The sequence below is a fragment of the Penicillium atrosanguineum genome, assembly GCF_028827265.1.
Source record: "Penicillium atrosanguineum strain IBT 20685 chromosome Unknown utg000005l_segment0_segment0, whole genome shotgun sequence".
In the NCBI taxonomy this organism is placed as follows: Eukaryota; Fungi; Ascomycota; class Eurotiomycetes; order Eurotiales; family Aspergillaceae; genus Penicillium; species Penicillium atrosanguineum.
Window position 1 is genome coordinate 339,328 of NW_026623137.1, and position 16,948 is coordinate 356,275.

The following is a 16,948-nucleotide window of genomic DNA, read 5'->3' on the forward strand; positions in this document are numbered from 1 at the left end:
ATTGAAAGAGGTGAGCTTGACCTAGAAACGCAGTCTCTTAGGTTCGAGTCACAGAAGGGAATTGACGAATCTATGACGAAGGAGGAGATGAGTTGACTTTAAATATGAACCGTGAATCGGTCCCCTAAAGCAGGCGTCCCGGTCAGTGGAGCCCAGGTGCCCGACCCATATTTCTGCAAGCCTCCTATACGACTGCCATTATCTAGTGCCACAGCGAAGGAGAAATGACGTGGTCATTACCCAGATCAGTGTTAGACAGGGTGTTTCCAGTGTCAATGCCAATTCCAGTGTTCGTGGTCGTGTTCCCAACACCGATCTTAGCGGTAATAAGCTTAAGCCCCCTCGGCGCACCTTCCGCTTTTCTAGAGTCTTGTCGTAACCACTACAGTACTATCTACATCGACCCTATTCAGTCTGTTTTCTTGCAATCGTCCCCTTTCTTCTCTTCGTACTGTACTCACGACAGTTCACGCATTTCCGACGTCGTCATAGGCCGCGGATTACCGCTTGCGGACACCCGAAACCCGCATGGTGGGTAACGGTGGGCAGCGAGATCCACTGTATAGCCCACCGATGGATGGTCGGCTGTGGCGGACATGTAACCACGACTCGGGAACACGCAGGGAGAAAGAGATTGAACGAATGGCGATACCGGGTCGACCGCGGCCGGAGATGCCGCAACACGGTCAGATCATCTCTGCAGGTCGAGCAGATCTCTGGGTAGCTATCGCCAACGGCATCGAATTTCTCATCCTGGGCACGTGATTGGACACTCGAGATCCACCTCGGCGGCATAATGACGACATGTTTCCCGAACGGAATCCAAAGATATCCACGACCGGACGTTTTCGGGGCAACCGTCCATACTTTCCCAGCATGTTACGGCATCTTGTTGGTTGATGCTCGGGTTGTTTACACCGAAAATAGGTTACGGTGCTTTCGAGGCATTTTTTTTATAACGGATGTCTGTCCTCCGGGTTTTCGAAATTTTGTTAATCGCAGCTTTAGTCTTGCTACTCCTGCTAGACTCAATAGCGCGGTGGAGCAGAACCCCTCCCCCTCCCCCTCCAAATGCCCCTCCAAATGCCCCTCCAAGCATTTGCCAATGCTCTCAAGTTTGAGCAAGGACAAAAACAAGAGAGGAAATACTACTAGGAAATGCTACTCAGGTACCAAGTACCATAGGTTTAGGAAACGGGAATTGCTTCCGCCCCTATCTCGTATTTTTGATTGCGAATGTTTCAAAAGACCCACGATAACCCAAGGTAACCAAAGGAGCCTCAATCAAACCAAAAACGCCTCACGCCACCAGGGGCAATCCTTCCAGACGAATCTAGAGCAGAGAGGGCAAACACTGCGAAACAAATTTCAAACCCAAACCTAAAATCCAAAACCACATAGCGGTTAATGTACTGTAAGCCCTAGCTACAGTTGATCCTCAGGGAACATCCCGGCTGCGATAAGAGCTTATCACAACCTGCATGACGCAATCAGGAACCCACGGAGCTGATGTAAAGCTGACACTCAGAACACCAAACAAGCTCACCTCATTCAAACCACACATCACCTACCTCACCTTAGGGAAAAAAAACCACAATGGCACCGCGCTGCTTCATCGTCCGCCACGGCGAAACCGAATGGTCCCTAAACGGCCGACACACAGGAACATCCGACCTCCCACTCACGGCAAACGGCGAGAAGCGCGTTAAAGCTACAGGCAAAGCGCTAGTGGGGGACGACAGGCTAATTGTGCCCAAGAACCTAGTGCATGTGTAAGACATTCCTCCCCCCCCCTCCCCATGACAGCATTTCATGAGGCATTTCTGCCTTACACCACACTAGAGAATCAGAGTTTCTCTAGTCCATCCCATACCCTATCCACCTACCTACCTAGGTAGGTGGGGAGCGTTCACAGTTCACATTTCACCGATAATGGCGATACTAACGGGCTCCGCTAGTTATGTATCCCCGCGCACGCGCGCACAGCGAACTCTCGAGTTACTGAAGATAGGATGTCGGGAGCGACTGCCGTGGAATGAGAGGCGTAAGGCAGAGGAAGAGGATCCAATTCGCACGGATGCGAATGTAGAGATCACGGAGGCCGTTAGGGAGTGGGATTATGGGCATTATGAGGGGTTGACTTCGAAGCAAATTCAAGAGGAGAGGGAGAGGTTGGGGTTGGGCCCTTGGAATATTTGGACGGATGGATGTCCTGGGGGGAGAGTACGTCTTACCTGTTCCTTTTTATCAGGGCGGTTTTCTTTATGGATCGGATTGGATTGGATTGGATTGGATGGGATTGGATGGATAATGCTAACATCTATCAGATCCCCCGATGATATCGTTCGTCGTCTTGATGCAGTGATCGCTGACATCAGGGAGAAGTATCACCGTCCCTGCTTTGAGAACCCAGATGGTCCAGGTGATGTGCTCGTCGTTGCCCATGGACATATCCTGCGTGCATTTGCGATGCGGTGGACTGGAAAGCCGTTGACGGAGACGGCCTTCATTCTGGAAGCCGGTGGTGTGGGCACATTAAGGTGAGTTGAGCCGTCGAGACAGATTTGCAAGATCTCAAGACCCAGAATCCAGACTGACGGTGTCTAGCTATGAGCACCATAATATTGAAGAGCCGGCGATTATCCTTGGAGGTGGATTCGTCGTTGAGTAAAAGTTTACCATGTTCGCGGTAGTTTGAGTCTGATAGGACAAATTAGCATAGTCCGTAGACACGCACACAGTACGCGAGAAGCAGAAAAGACACTTACCGTATCAACTCAGTCCTCTTCACTCTCCTCCTTCTTAATTTTGGCCTCAACAGGGTCTGCATTCCCCTTGACGCCTTCCTCGCCGAGAATCTTCGCAGAGCCCATGAACATTGCACCGACATAGCCACCCAAGAAGCGCATATCGCCTGCTTGGACAGCCGTCATACGGAGCAAGTTCTCCGTGTCCGCAAGATTTGCATTGAGCTGTGCGAGTTGGCTGTGCAGATGGGCATATTGACGGGTTTTGGCGGCAGACATCGAAGCTGAACCGGTGCTGCCTTGGGGCATGGAAGATGCGCCGGGGTTGAAGGCGCCAGAGCCTGAGCCTGAGGTTGGGAGGATTGAGGCGCGAGTGTAGGTTGAGGTTTGGGAGTCGTGACGACGGTGGGATGGGGGAAGGGGTGGCATCTTTGCTTGTATCTTCGGGGTCAGCGGCGCCGAATAGACTCGATTGGCGGATTGGAAGCTGTAGTGCTTGATCAATCTGGCGAAGAATGTAGTGGGTGATTTTGTCAATCGCGGGGAGTTTGTTTACATGGGGCGGTCACATGACCATACTCTTACGGACAACCACCAAGTTGAACAGTTGAAGTTAAAAGGTTGATAGGACATTGAACATTATAAATAATACAAAAGCACACAGAGAGCAACTCAGTGATATAACGGAGAAAGTCTATCAGTTCGTGGGCTCCATGAAGAATAACGATCTGTCCAGAGGGCAGTGTAACATCAGACATACACCCCGTCATTAATTTCCAATCAATCGCGAACCCAGCCAAAGCAGATCAAGACAACACAACCGAATAAATCGAACCCCTCTTTTTTGCAATGCGCCAGGGACCAGACCACAGAAACTCAGAGACAGGCCAGACTGTCAGGCCGGTCGGATGATAACAGCAAAGGAAACATTGTGGAACAAATGAGAGATACCCCGAGCAGGAACAGATGATGATAATAACGCAGGCAATAATAGGGCAATAAGCAACGTATACTGGCCCCGATAATGAGGGTCAAACAAAAAGGAAAGGCGCCGTTTGAGGTAGTGTACAGTCATGCAGAGAGACGGAGAGCTGGCAGGTGGTTGCGACTGAGCGAGAAATCGGATCGAAGTCGGAGGTCGAGGGCGCTATATCAACATGCTGCAGAAGAGATATGATGTTCCAGTGTAGGCATGCGCAGACCTCGGGGAAGAAAAAGAAAAGGAGTCGATAATGCCGCAAAACGAGAGATGAGTATCAATGCAGGAGAAAGAAAAAAAAAAACCAGACAAAAAGCACAGCCTGCATCCCGACCACTCCGGAACAAAAACAAATAACAAGCTAATAACCCCCTATGTCCCTCATGTATATGTAAAGAAGCGAAGAGCCGAGTATTAACCAATACCGCAGTCCACGGGGGTAAAGGTGGCGTAAAATAATAACCCCGAAGAATGACAACGCAACGATGCAAAAATCAGGGCCCAAACATGACAAGAGTTGGGCCGATAGCCATCCAGTAGGGATGCGAGCGTCAGAAAATGAAATTCAGTCGGTCATCGATTGCCGCTTTTGGTATCGTGGGAAATAGGCATTCAGTGGATAGCCGCTGCAATGTGCTGGTCACCAAGGCTGACCTCGCTGCTGTGAGCCGAATCAACGTTCGCACTGGCACCGCTATCACCACTCTCCGCGCTGGCACTCGCACTTCCAGTCAGACTCTTGTTCTTGGGAGGGGGTCCCTTGGCAGGAGAGTTGCTCACCCCATAGTGTTGCTCAACTGATTGCGGGCCAACCGGGGGGCCGTGACCAGACGGGTTCCGGGGTACCGGTGTCCGCATGTTTCCAGGCGGCGACGGTTGACCGTTATATGAAGGGGCACCAGGGATTCCAAGATTGGGGTCATGGGCTGTCATGGGGCGACCCATGCGAGGGCCCGGGGGTCCAGGGAAGGGAGCGGCGGGGGAGTGGCTGTTTCGCCGACTCGTAGGGTAGGGACGCGGGGGAGCGAAATCGCCCATGGCACTAGCAGTGATGGAATTTGCGCGAGAGCCTGCATTCAAGTGACTGCGGTCAACGGATCCATATCTGTCGGAAGAGTAGCTCATTAAAGGGTTATCGAGAAGAGAGTCGTGGAGACTCGGGATTTCTTGCATGGCGCGGTCAGTTGGGCGGGGCTTGCGGTTGAAGTATCGACCGAATGCAGAGGAGGAGGGTCGGCTGTTAGGCATGGGAGGGCCGGCGAAGCGCTCCGGGTTATTCCTAAGTTGGCTCTGGCTCGGGGCCTTGCGTGCTCGGCGAGAGGTGATGCTCATCATATCAACCTGATCCGGGTCGACATGAGGAATTCCCATGGAATCCATCGGGTCAAAGTAATCTTCGTCCTCTTCGTCAAAAGCCGTCGCTCGGGGAGGTGGTCGTCGAGGGCCGGGGCTAGGGCCAGGGCCAGGGCCTCGTCGCATACCCGGAGGCATAGGCATTCCCATGCCCATGCCCATGCCCATCTCCTGCTCGCGAAGCTGTAATTCGCGCTTGCGCAAAGCCAGTTCACGCTCCCTCAGTGCAATATCAGTACCGGGACCAGCAGCGCCCTCAGGGAAGCCATTGCCATTAGCGTGCGGCATTTCACCTTCAGCTCCGTCGTAAACCACCAGGTGGCTGAACTCCTCCAGACCTTCCAATGACGGGTCACGGGGAACGCCATTTCCAGGAGGAGGCATAGGACCACCGCGGCCTCTTGGCATCATGCCCTGGGGCGGGCCTCGTCGTGCATTTGGTGGCAACCCCATGCTCGAGTGCGTGCGGCTCGATCGCATCTGAGCACCATTCATAGGGGGTCGCTGCGGAGGAGCAGAGGACATTCTGGGAGGAGGATGACCGATAACTGAGGCGGGAGGAGAATCGCCTTGTCGCGGCTTGGACTGGTTCACAATGTTGACATTGTGGAGCATGGCGTACATGGCCTCAATACGAGGCACGGGCACGTTGGACTCGGTGGCGAGCTTGATTGGGGATCCCAAGAAGGTCTCAACTTCCATCGGGCGGCGAGCCTGGAAATCCTGGTACATGGTGCTGGGGGCTTCAGATGCGGTCATCTTCTCAACTGTCTTCTGTCGGAAGTCGTTCGGGAATTTGCAGCCCTGCGCAGTGGCCAGCTCCAAAAGCTCGTCGATAATTCCGTTCACCAATTGGCGAACACCGGCTTTCTCCAGTAGTTGTGTGGAATTAGGGGTATCGAAAACGACGCTTGCGGTATGGAATGCGATCGGCCTGGCACAAGAATTAGCAACCGGATTTTGCTTCAGGAGACCACCAGACTTACCCAATCATCCGGTCAAATTGTTCCTGTCTAATATTTTCCGACACTTTGCATTCGACCTGGCCCGAGCCCAGGGTCATGGCCAATGCTGCGGCCATGTCGTTCTGAATAGATGCGGGAATAGAGGACTGCTTGTTGGTCGCGCCCACAATAATTTCACTGGAACTGAGGTGCTCAAACTCGCTAGCACCCGTTTGGGTGATTTCCACGTTGGAAACTAGAGAAAGGACCACGTTGGTCGGGTATCGTTGTTCGAGATGGGACTCGAGGCCGATGGTGTTCGTGGTGTTGATAAGAATGCAGGTGTGTTGGGGGGTAACGACCGATTCGATCACCGAAGCCAAGTCATAGACATCCGGGAGAGCCTTCACGCAGAGAATGACATAGTCATAGGCTTGTTCGCGGGAGGAAGCGTCTTCGGGAGCGCGAACAACTGGAGGCAAACCCGTTAGCTTGAAAGAGCCGGGATCAACGGGGGCGTGAGAGACTGATCATACCATGACGGGGCTTAAATCGTTCATTACCGAATGCTTTTGATCTGTCGATAAGAGCGATGAGTGAAAAGCTCTTTTCGGGGGGATTAAGATACTGAAGCAGGTAGAAACGTACTTGAAGGAGACACCGTATTGAGACACGGCTTCGAATCCAGATTTCCAGACCAGGGTGACATCGCAGGAAGTCGTCGCCTGAAGCCGCCACGATAAAAAGGCAGAGATCGCATTGCCACCCACTGCACAAACTTTCAGTCTTGGACGCCCCATTGCGAATGGGGAGAGAAGAGAAGACTTACCGGACAGGATGCGTAGACGTGGAGGAGGAGCCATGGTCGAATGTGGACGTGGTATCGAGGAAGGACCAAGTCAAATGGTCCAGCGGCGCGCAAGGCCACGGAAGAGAAAGATGGGGTTTACCACGGGGCCAGGGCGAAGGGGCGGGAAGGGAGGGGAGGGGGAAAGAAGCGAGTGTGTAAGCGTGTAATTGTGTAAGAGAGAGATGGGGAAGGAGGAGAGAGGAGAGAGAGAAAGAGAGAGCGAGAGAGATAGGAAGGAACCTGAGCCTCAACTTTCCAAGTGCGACCGCAAAAAGAATGTCCTTGATCCCCGGCGCTTTCAACGGTCGTGGATCCCCCGCCAGTCTCGATCCGGAAACGGACGATAAGAAAGGCTGTCCGCGGACGGTGGCTATTTGTTGATGCTGGATGCAGAGGTAGAATGATCCTTTTTCCAAGCAGGGCCTTTTACTGTACTTGTTGTGCTTGTGTTTCTTTTTTTTTTTTTTTTTTTCCCTCAGTTCCTATCTACTTAGTTCCCGCGCTATCAACGTTTCGTGGCCTTCCACGCAATCACGGTCTCGACGTGTCGAAATAGCTTAATATGTGCCCCGAAACAGGACTTCAGAGAACCACATCGGACTCAAAACTAGCCATTTATGACGACCCTCGTCTATATAGCAGCTAGCTATCCAGAACACCTCAGTTTTTTTAGGTACATGGACAGAGACAAGACCGGGTTTGCTTGTAGCTGGGACACCCGACTGTAAATAATGGTTCAAACGAGTCTGGCCCTGGCATGTAGCCAACCCACCTTGCTACTATTATTATCACTCTTGGTCATTTTTTTTTATTTTTTTTTCCTTTTTGTCCTTCTTGTCCTTTTTGTCCTTTGTCCTTTTTCCGTTTTCTGTTTTCTGTTTTCCAACTTCCCATGATTATGGCTCCACCCTCGTTGATCGGCAGAGTCGTTTTAAAACTTTCGCACTTAAACACTCTCGAACATGAAGCTGTGTGTCTGTGTGAACAGCACGACCATCTAGAAATAATATCGACGCGTATATCGCCGCGTCCCTGGTCACCCCCCAATCCACTTCTGAAACCCACGTACAACTAGCGTCTGGCCATGCAGAGTCAGCGGAAAGAAAAAAAAACTGAATTTTTTTTACAAATCAGGCCAGGAATTAACTCTCTACCCTGCGGTCTGAGCATACGCAGGACCATCTAGCACATCCGATGCCCTCCGGCTCCTTCTGCGCCAACGTCGCATTGGGCACATACCCCAGCCACTGAGCTCGTGCCGTTCTTGCTAGACAGGGAGCTTTTCTCGGGAGCTTTGTACTCTATTTCGGTCTTCAGTATTTTATCCCTGATCGACATCGGCTAGCCGTTGACAGTTCAACCGTGACACAGCCCGGATCACATCCAAAGCAGATATCGTAGGAGAGATCCCAAGACTTTCTTCCCCACACCGCATATCTTCTTCCCTTGAGCTTCGTTGCACTACGGGCCGTTGGTTTCTCTACTTGAGGACTACCCCAGGGTGGGCGCCCAGGTTCACCATTGACAACTCACAGTTCACCGTCTATACGGAGTCAATCTCCAATTTTTTTCTTTTTCCGGTTTCCAGGGAGGAGAGAGAAGGGGGAGGCGGTGTTGATACATTCCGGGATCGACGCGCGTGCCGAATGCGGCAGCATCCTGGTTCCCAAGGGACTGACATTTCTCGGGGATTTTGGATTCTTCGATTCCTCGAGCCTTGGACTAGGACTGGGACTGGGATTGTCTGTTTCATCGTAATCAGGAACCATCAATACAACCAAGGTCCGAGGTCCAAGGTCCAAGTCCAGACCGGGGAGATCGCAGTGGAGAGCAACTCTCATTGTGATCCACCGATACTTAATTTCTCCGACTTCCGAAGCTCCGACTCCGCGTGCATCGTAAGTACGCGGCCATGGGCGATGGGCCATACCGCCCAGTGGCAGGAAAAACGTGAACCACGTTTGCAGGTCGCCGGATGCAGGTAATTGTTTTGCTCGGATTCCAAGCTTCGGATTTTGAGACTTCCAGTTCAATTCAGGTTCAGATTATCATTTCCTAACAGCCCGACTCAGCCACGATCGGCTCTTGGCTTGAGGTCATGGCTTGGGCCGAATGTGAATGGGCGATCGATGAGTTCTCAGAGCCACCGTCCTCGTTTTGCACTATTAATCTACCCGGTACAGAGTACGATGTACATAACCGGCTTCTTAATTTCGAAACCAAGTAATTTTCGGACCCGCTCCGTAAGACAGGTCAACGCTCACAGGGAAGCTATCGACCCGATCGCGCATTTTCGTGTGTTTTGTGAACCGGGCGAGTATAACTCCGAGCTGCACAGTAGTCCCTGTAGCTACTTTCACCGTGTATGGAGTGGAGTACCTGCTGATCAATATCAAAAAAAAAAACATTATGATTGTCCGATCATGTTTCTGCCCATCTTCAAGCAGGGTACGGAGGCCAGTAAGAAATGGCATACCCGGACCCTGTCTCAGCCTCGCCCTCACGGCTCTTGGGCTCAGGAGCTTAAAGAGTTCCTGAGCACTTGAGCAATTGAGTCAGCGGCGTCTGCCAATGGCGCCCAAAGACCGAGCACATGCGGAGAACGCCGTGCCCAACGCCTCGTTCTGTTGGACGCCATTTCTTTCGCCTTCAGGACAAGTGCCGTGACACAAAACCAGTCACAAAAGCCACATCGCCGCTAGAGTCGAACAGTCGGCCCCTGGGTGGGACAATGGCGCGAGGTCCGAGACAGGGTTTTCTGGCTTAGCTTCCGTCCGCTGCCTTGTTTTTGATATGCGCTACCGCCGGCCGATCGTGGAATCCCGCGTGGTCTGAGTTTGTGGGACTGTGGGATTGGTCTAGCGATTCTTTGCCCGTATGGGAATTGGAAATAACTTGGCTTCTTTGGTTTTACGGGCGTCGCTTTCCATGGAAGCGACCATTGTTCTGGAAGCGACGCTTGTTCTGCACTTTTGCAACCCGCAAGATGTAACGCCAATTGGTGATTGGTAATTTGTCAGTTGCATATTTCCGCACATTGCACAGATGTGTGCACTATTCTCTCAAGTACCCCCGTACCCGTATACCACGAGCCACCATCCTGCCTCGTAGACCTAGTCACAAAACGTCTGCCGATCTCGATGTCCTAGTCCACGCCAGCTGGGGCCGGAGCCATCTTCACCCCGAACCTTAACCCAGGCGTTCATGCCGAAGTAGGGCCTCCACGCGTCGACGATCGACGATTGCCTGATGTCCGCCCGCGTCACAATTTCCCTGGCCCGGTTTGCCTCCCAACAGCTGTCATGCAGGGAAGCTGCACGAGTATTTAAATCGCCTAGCGGAAGTATAATCTGGAAATAGGGGGTAATGAAAGCACCATGCAGATCAGGGCAGCTCGTGCTCGCTTGGGCATGGCAAGAGCGAGAGTGAGCGAGAGAGACCCGCCAATCATACTCATGCTTTCAAGGGACCTGAGGACGGCCCCGGCTCGGCAGAGCTTGGTCTCAGGGTTCGAGAGGCTGTGGACTTCTTGGGAAATGATCGATCCTGGGGCCCGGTTTTGGCGGGTCTTGCTGAACTTGGTGGAACCGCGTCGTTGTGGCTTCCTCTACTTGTTGCATGTCGGGCGAGTCAGGATGGAGATTAAGATTAAAATTTGTCCTTGCTTCGAAGATACAAAGTATGGTCTGAGAGGCAAATCGATTGATAATTAGTCTCTTTTGATGTAATCACCTGGAATCAGTTGGGGAAATTGCAAAAATATCTCAGGCTCGATGAGGCCTGGTACCTGGTACCTAGAGCCGTGGGGACACGAGTCATGTCTGTGGCACCGTGCGGAAGACTACACGGGCACTATATATTAACCTCATGAGGCAAGCACTGCCCAGGTGCCAAGGTCGAACCAAGGTTTGTCATTGCAGCCCTCGTGCTGAAGTCTCACAGGTCTCGGGATCTATGAGAGATATCGGTGGTTGCAAGATTCTTATTCGGGCGATGTGCTAAATCCTGAATTATCTTTACATGATCAAAGGCCCGCCAAATAAGGACCTGAGGATATGTTGACCTCAGGGACATTCAAATAGGGACCTTCACTTGGGGTAGGTACCTAGAAAACGTTGGAAAGAACGCTCTTCAACTTCCCCGAGCACCTTATCACAGACTCGGTCTCTAGGAAGTGATTTGATAAGAGCGTGGTTCCTGTAAGCTTGCGTGTTGTATTAGCTGAGCAAGGCTCAACTGGTCCAAGCCTCTGAGTTTCGAAGTCAATGTCAGTCTTTGCTAAGTCTGACGTCTGTCACCATTCGTTGGCATCACAAAATAACCAACGTGTTTCTGAGCCACCACGGGAATATTAAAATTCATCCACGTGGGGGCCAGTTGATGAATACGGGTGGTAAGCTAAAGTGAACAGTTGAATGTTGGTGGTTAGATAACAGGTGCAACCGATAGGTCGCTGAATATATTGTTGAAAGAGAAACCCCACTGGCAATGCCTTAACTATCTAATCAAACTATGAAGACCTATTGGCTGAGGGATTCAGGTCTATTCCAACCTCGATGGAGACGAACGGACTCTGAACAAGTGCTCGCATCCCACATCGGCGGCACTTGGAGTTGAACTAGTACAAGGAAAAAGGACTGGAGGTAAGAGTTACCTTGATGAAATTGGAATACCGTGACAATAGAGCTCCCTTGGCGTTCCTGCTATAGAATAGGTATGTGTGCTGAAGAGTTGATTCACCAGAAGTTTCAGGAAGAAAGCTCAAATCCTGGCAACATCATCACTCGAAGGGTTATGCGCGGATAGGGCAATCCGGCAACAAGCATGACATCAGCTCTAGGGCGAGATGAACCACCCGGGCATGCCTAGCAGTAACATGCCACAAGCCCAGTCAACTACAACTACGGACTACAAAACCGTGTTCACTTTTTGACCGTTTGTATTTCATTCTGATCTGACATACAACGGGGATTCAGCCTCACGTGAGACCCACGAGAAAAACCCATAGCCGAGCTATTTGCGCCATAAACAAGACAAAGTGACTAGAATAGAAAAAAAGAAAAAGGGGTTCAGCGCGGCCGCAAGCGACCGGCTACCAAAGCATCGAAAGGTACTTAAGCCATATAGGTGGAGGAGTCGACACCACCCTCGGGGTACTCACTGTGATAAAGGGTTAGTGTGGGAAGTAATTAGAGAGACGGAAGGGTACATACGGAAGAGCGACCTCGAAGCGCTTCTCAATCTCCTTCAGGACCTTCTCATCATCCTCGTTGCTCACGAAGGAGATAGAGAGACCCTTGGTACCGAAACGACCGGCACGACCGACGCGGTGGAGGTAGGAGTCGGCATCGGCGGGGAGATCGTAGTTGATAGCCAAGTTGATACGCTCGATATCGATACCACGACCGAAGACATCAGTGGCGACACAGATGCGCTTGTTGAACTCCTTGAACTCCTTGTAGCGCTTGATACTATGGGGCTGTCAGTTGTGTCCGGAGGTGTGATGGTGCAGCGAGACTTACCGCTCCTCTTGGCTGACGCCGGAGTGGACAGCAATGGAGGGGAAGTTGCACTCCCGCAGAAGCTTGTCAAGCTCGTTGGCACGCTGGGTGCTCTTCACGAAGATAATAACCTGGTTGAACTCCAGGTTGTCGAGCAAGTCGTTCAGCTTGCGGTTCTTCTCCTGTTCGCTAAGCTTGATGTAATACTGCTGAAGACCGTGCAGAGTGAGCTTGGTATCGTCATCGACGTACACCTCGAGCGGGTTGCGCATGAACTTCTTGCAGATAGGGCGGACCTCCTGGGAGAGGGTGGCACTGAACATCATAACCTGCTTGTCGGCAGGGGTAGCGCGGAAGATTTCCTGGACGTCACGGCGCATATCTGGCGAAGACTTTACGTTAGAGGACGACGTTCCGAGATTGGTTGAACCAGTCGTCACTTACCGATCTGATCGAGCATCTTATCACACTCATCGAGAACAAAGGCCTTGACGTTGCGCAAGCTCAGCTTCTTGTCGCGGACAAGAGCGTTCAGACGACCGGGGGTGGCCACGATGATGTTCGGGTAGCTCTCTTTGTTCGACAGAGTCTCGATATCCTTCTGGATAGGAGTACCACCGTAGAAGACGGCAGTCTTGACCTCGGGGAGATACTTTGAGAAACGGGCATACTCGTTCTTGATCTGGTAGGCCAGCTCACGAGTGTGGCACATGACGAGAATGGAGCACTCGCCGGGGACGGGCTCCAGCTGGTGCAGAGTGGTCAGGACGAAGACGGCGGTCTTACCGAGACCGGACTTGGCCTGACAAAGGACGTCGACATTGAGGATAGCGGTCGGGATGCAAACTTGCTGAACTGTTCGATGCGGAGCGGTGGTTAGACTTAAATTCGACTCAGGATGAAGTAAAAGCAATTTCGTGTCGCACGGTCCGTCCATCTCGTTGAAGCCACCAAATAAACACACCGAGGCTCAAACTTCACCCGCCTCTTCAGATCCGCTTGGAACTGCGAATTCAGTCAAGCGAAAATATCAAATTTTTGCCAGCAATGATTTCTGCAGACGACAAGAGGGGCGCGGGGCGCATATCATCAGACCAGCAGTTCAGATCGCATTGCTTTCCACCGGGAGCTTCTATCGCTCGCGTCAAGAGTAATATGTGGAAGTAAATGACGACCGTAGCCATGGCCATGTGATAGGAGACACCTCGCAGCCGTAGCGCAGGAGTCGAAGGAACCATCCGAGATGGATGTACGTGGCATTGTTGTGGAACAATGATCCTCGTATCGTCTGCAGATTCGAAGGCGACAAATCGCCGATACCGATTGATGGAAGTTCTCGCGGAGATGGACGGACGTTGGAGTATATAATGGAGGAAGACATGTGGGAGAAACAAGTTAGACTAACCCTCCGAAGGATGCTCGAAGCCGCAGTCGGTGATGGCGCGAAGAAGCTCTCCCTTGAGCAGGAAGTCGCGGAAACCGGTCGAGTGAATGCCAACGTAGCTGCCCTTCTTGTCGGGGCGGCCACCAGAAACAGTCAGATCACCCTTCTTGTCATCATCGCCGTTGGCTGCAGCGGGGGCGGCAGCAGGGGCGGGGACGGTGGTCTGAAGCTCCTCGTCGGAGTAATCGATCAGGTCTTCTTCGTGGGACATGATGGCGGTGGTTCGAAGTGAGATGGGTGGTAAGTGGGTCGGAGCGTGTCTTCTCGTCGCGAGAAGCAAGGAGAAAGATGGGAGAGGGGGGGAGGGGTCACAAGGAGAGCAGGAAAGGGGATCTGGCGAAAAACCCTCGAAATTGACGTGAAAGAGGACGGTGTCGACCAGAGGAAAGAGATGAAATGGGGAGAGTGGATGCGGCGAGGGATACCGTTCGAAGCTGAGCGGCTTCTGTCACGTGTGCTTCTCTGATTCCGTTTTGGGACTAGCGTCTTCGGTGTATTTGATTCTTTGGCCAAGTAACGTCCTTTGATTCATTCTAGTCTTGAGCGACCATGGCCAAAGCCAAAGCTCCCAAGGAAGGGAAGAACTCAAAAAGCCATATTAAAGCACGACTAGAATTTTTACATCGTGCTGCAGAATATCTCCAGAGCGTATCGAAATCTCCCGATCAAGCTGAAGTAGCTACCACTGGTGACTCAACTGTGGTCGATAACGGGGCCCATGAGCCATTCACACCTCAAGACGCATCATATGACACGGGGCAGTTGATATCTACTTCTAAGAACCAGCACACTTCCAAGAAGACACTGTCCAACCTGTCCAGAGTATCAATATCTCATATGCGCGGGGTATCTCTGAAGACACAAACTCGGCTACCAGTCCCGGTGAAGCGATCCCACTGCAAGCGCTGCGATACGCTTCAGCTTCCAGGAGTCAATTGCACGCGTGAGGTGACCAATGCCAGTCGTGGACGCAAAAAGCCGTGGGCCGACGTGCTAGTCGTGCACTGTCTCGTTTGCGGTACTGAAAAGCGGTTTCCTCAGACAGACCGGAAAAGCACGAAGCTGAAGCAACGAAAAACACAAGCCTCAGCTTCAGCCACAGGATCAGGATCAGGATCAGGATCAGGTTGATGTATCAGGAATGTGCTTTTATAATTCAATTCTTTCATGGGACAGGGTATTTGCCACGTTGTCTCTGGCGGCTGCCCTGACAAGAAGGCAGCTATGCTAGCATTCGCTTTATCCTTTTTCGATGTCTGGTCAAGGAAGAGCTTTTTGCGCGCCATCACCGACTGTGGCTTCGGGCATCAATCGGAGGCTTAGTCCAACTTGTTTCCGAGTGGATACCTGATCGAATGGAGCGGCGGTCGCCTTCAATTGGGCACCACATTTGCGGCAACTGCAGAGTGTCCTCCGGCGCATTCTCACTCAAGATACCTGAAACCGATAAGTCTGAAATGGTCTCCTGGCAAGTGATATTGACGTTGTTGCGCCGACGTGGGTTGAGGTTACGGCAGAGTGAAACATCATAGAGCTCTTGAGCTCTGCGCAACTTGTGCAACCCGACAAACCGGCCAATGAATTTGCGCGTGTCGATGGCATGCAAGGTCCGTTTTGATTTGGGTTCTCTCCGTCCACCCATACCGACCAACTTCATCAATCAGCCGTCACTAAGGGCTTGATGGCGTGCATTTATCCACCGTCCTCGCAGCCCTGTAGAGTACAGAGTCTCGACAAAGATGACCTCAGATCATCTGTGCCCAGTTCTCATTGCACTTTACATATGCAAAATTCACATGAACTAGCCTGGAGACGACATTTACTACATACCGGCAAAGCTGAAAGGATCAATCATCATATTGAGCTGAGCAATGGCCAAGGAAATCAGACAACCTAAACCCATGTAAATACACAAAAACATGCAAAGAGGGGAATCGAAATCACAGATGAAACCAACTAGGACACTTTAACTGAAAGCAGGTCATGTTTATGCGCTTGAGAAAAAACATTAAAATCCATCGTCGTGGAAATCGTGACACTTGCGAAGGCCCACGGCCAAGAGAACGAAAGTGTAAAAAGAACCAGCTCCTGCGCCATCAATATACTGCAGTCCCATCTGGAGATCCAGAGTGCCGTGAGGCATGCAGTTCTTTCAATCGACTGTCGATAATTCCGATAAAACCAAGGAAATAAGCGAAGACGGTGCTTCACGGGATCAAAAGAGGGACGTCCGCGAGGACAAGTATCATATATCTTTTTTCTTTTTGTAGAGGTGGTGTGGTGTGAGATGATCGGGTTCGAAGTTAGGACAGGAGGGTATGGGATGAACCATCCAGTGGTGTCAAGTCGAGTCGGAGGACCCCCGAGATAGGGCTGGTCGGTTATAAATCATTGTGTATTCGAGAGTAAAATGGTGTTCAGACAAGGTAGGTAGGGTATGGTATTGTGAGGTAGTCGTGTCAGCGTCGCCGGCGAGAACTTTGATCCATACGATGATCCAGAGTCTCGATACGACCGCGAAATCCCTTGACGATATCTCGAATATGGCCAATTTTGGCTAACTCGAGATCCAGCTCGTCGATGGAAGCCAGGATGGAACGAGTGCGGGCGATCTCCGCATCGGCGTTACGGATCACGTTCCCGGCGCGGTCGTAGCTGTTTTGAATGGAGGCTTGCATTTGGTCCTCCAGCTGGATTTGCAAGTCAGAAGGTAAAACACAAGCGGATCCCGATTGAAATTTGACAGGGAGCAATGCGGGGAAATATCGTACATATTCGATGCGGCCACGGATCTGAGCCTGCAGACCGTCCAACTGGTGCGACAGCGCGCGAAGACTCATGGGATCCAACAACAAGCGCCCTTGGCTGGAGGCAGCGCTTGTCGCGCGCGAGCTGGAGTTGCTGGTTCTCCCTGTCCCTCTGCCCCTGGCGACGCCATTGCCGGCGTGGCCCTGGAGGGCAATTTGTTGCTGCTGTCGGAGGATCTGGATCTCGGAGGAGGTGAGGCCAAGCGAGGTGTCGGGGATGGAGGCGACGGACATTTGGTCCCGGCAGAGACATGCTCCGACCAGTCTAGGCGCCGATCAAGAATGGGAGGCCGAACCGACCGAAGGTCATGATGGAGGAGAAG

At 51.9% G+C, this 16,948-nt stretch overlaps 7 protein-coding genes across 7 annotated transcripts; 2 read left to right on the plus strand and 5 right to left on the minus strand.

Moving 5' to 3' along the window:
• Positions 1-1,581: 1,581 nt before the first annotated feature.
• Positions 1,582-2,671, plus strand: N7443_006360 (histidine phosphatase family protein; the record flags this gene model as incomplete). The annotated part of the gene is made up of 3 exons (XM_056886416.1): positions 1,582-1,772; positions 1,959-2,540; positions 2,608-2,671. Coding segments are annotated over 3 exons (837 nt in total), but the record flags the coding sequence as incomplete, so codon positions are not given.
• Positions 2,672-2,777: 106 nt separating this feature from the next.
• Positions 2,778-3,176, minus strand: N7443_006361 (DASH complex subunit HSK3 family protein; the record flags this gene model as incomplete). The annotated part of the gene is made up of 1 exon (XM_056886417.1): positions 2,778-3,176. The coding sequence occupies one exon, from the start codon at positions 3,174-3,176 to the stop codon at positions 2,778-2,780; it is 399 nt and encodes a 132-aa protein (XP_056740066.1).
• Positions 3,177-4,338: 1,162 nt separating this feature from the next.
• Positions 4,339-6,886, minus strand: N7443_006362 (ketopantoate reductase family protein; the record flags this gene model as incomplete). The annotated part of the gene is made up of 5 exons (XM_056886418.1): positions 4,339-6,013; positions 6,066-6,495; positions 6,560-6,600; positions 6,672-6,792; positions 6,853-6,886. 5 exons carry the CDS (start codon positions 6,884-6,886, stop codon positions 4,339-4,341), a joined length of 2,301 nt encoding a protein of 766 aa, XP_056740067.1.
• A 5,101-nt stretch (positions 6,887-11,987) lies between these two features.
• On the minus strand, positions 11,988-14,029 carry N7443_006363 (ATP-dependent RNA helicase SUB2; the record flags this gene model as incomplete). The annotated part of the gene is made up of 5 exons (XM_056886419.1): positions 11,988-12,033; positions 12,087-12,344; positions 12,396-12,756; positions 12,819-13,229; positions 13,780-14,029. 5 exons carry the CDS (start codon positions 14,027-14,029, stop codon positions 11,988-11,990), a joined length of 1,326 nt encoding a protein of 441 aa, XP_056740068.1.
• A 338-nt stretch (positions 14,030-14,367) lies between these two features.
• Positions 14,368-14,949, plus strand: N7443_006364 (ribonuclease P Rpr2/Rpp21/SNM1 subunit; the record flags this gene model as incomplete). Its single annotated transcript, XM_056886420.1, has 1 exon — positions 14,368-14,949. The coding sequence occupies one exon, from the start codon at positions 14,368-14,370 to the stop codon at positions 14,947-14,949; it is 582 nt and encodes a 193-aa protein (XP_056740069.1).
• Positions 14,950-15,103: 154 nt separating this feature from the next.
• On the minus strand, positions 15,104-15,460 carry N7443_006365 (uncharacterized protein; the record flags this gene model as incomplete). The annotated part of the gene is made up of 1 exon (XM_056886421.1): positions 15,104-15,460. One exon carries the CDS (start codon positions 15,458-15,460, stop codon positions 15,104-15,106), a length of 357 nt encoding a protein of 118 aa, XP_056740070.1.
• Positions 15,461-16,277: 817 nt separating this feature from the next.
• N7443_006366 (uncharacterized protein) lies at positions 16,278-16,859 on the minus strand (the record flags this gene model as incomplete). The annotated part of the gene is made up of 1 exon (XM_056886422.1): positions 16,278-16,859. The coding sequence occupies one exon, from the start codon at positions 16,857-16,859 to the stop codon at positions 16,278-16,280; it is 582 nt and encodes a 193-aa protein (XP_056740071.1).
• Between the last annotated feature and the right edge of the window lie 89 nt (positions 16,860-16,948).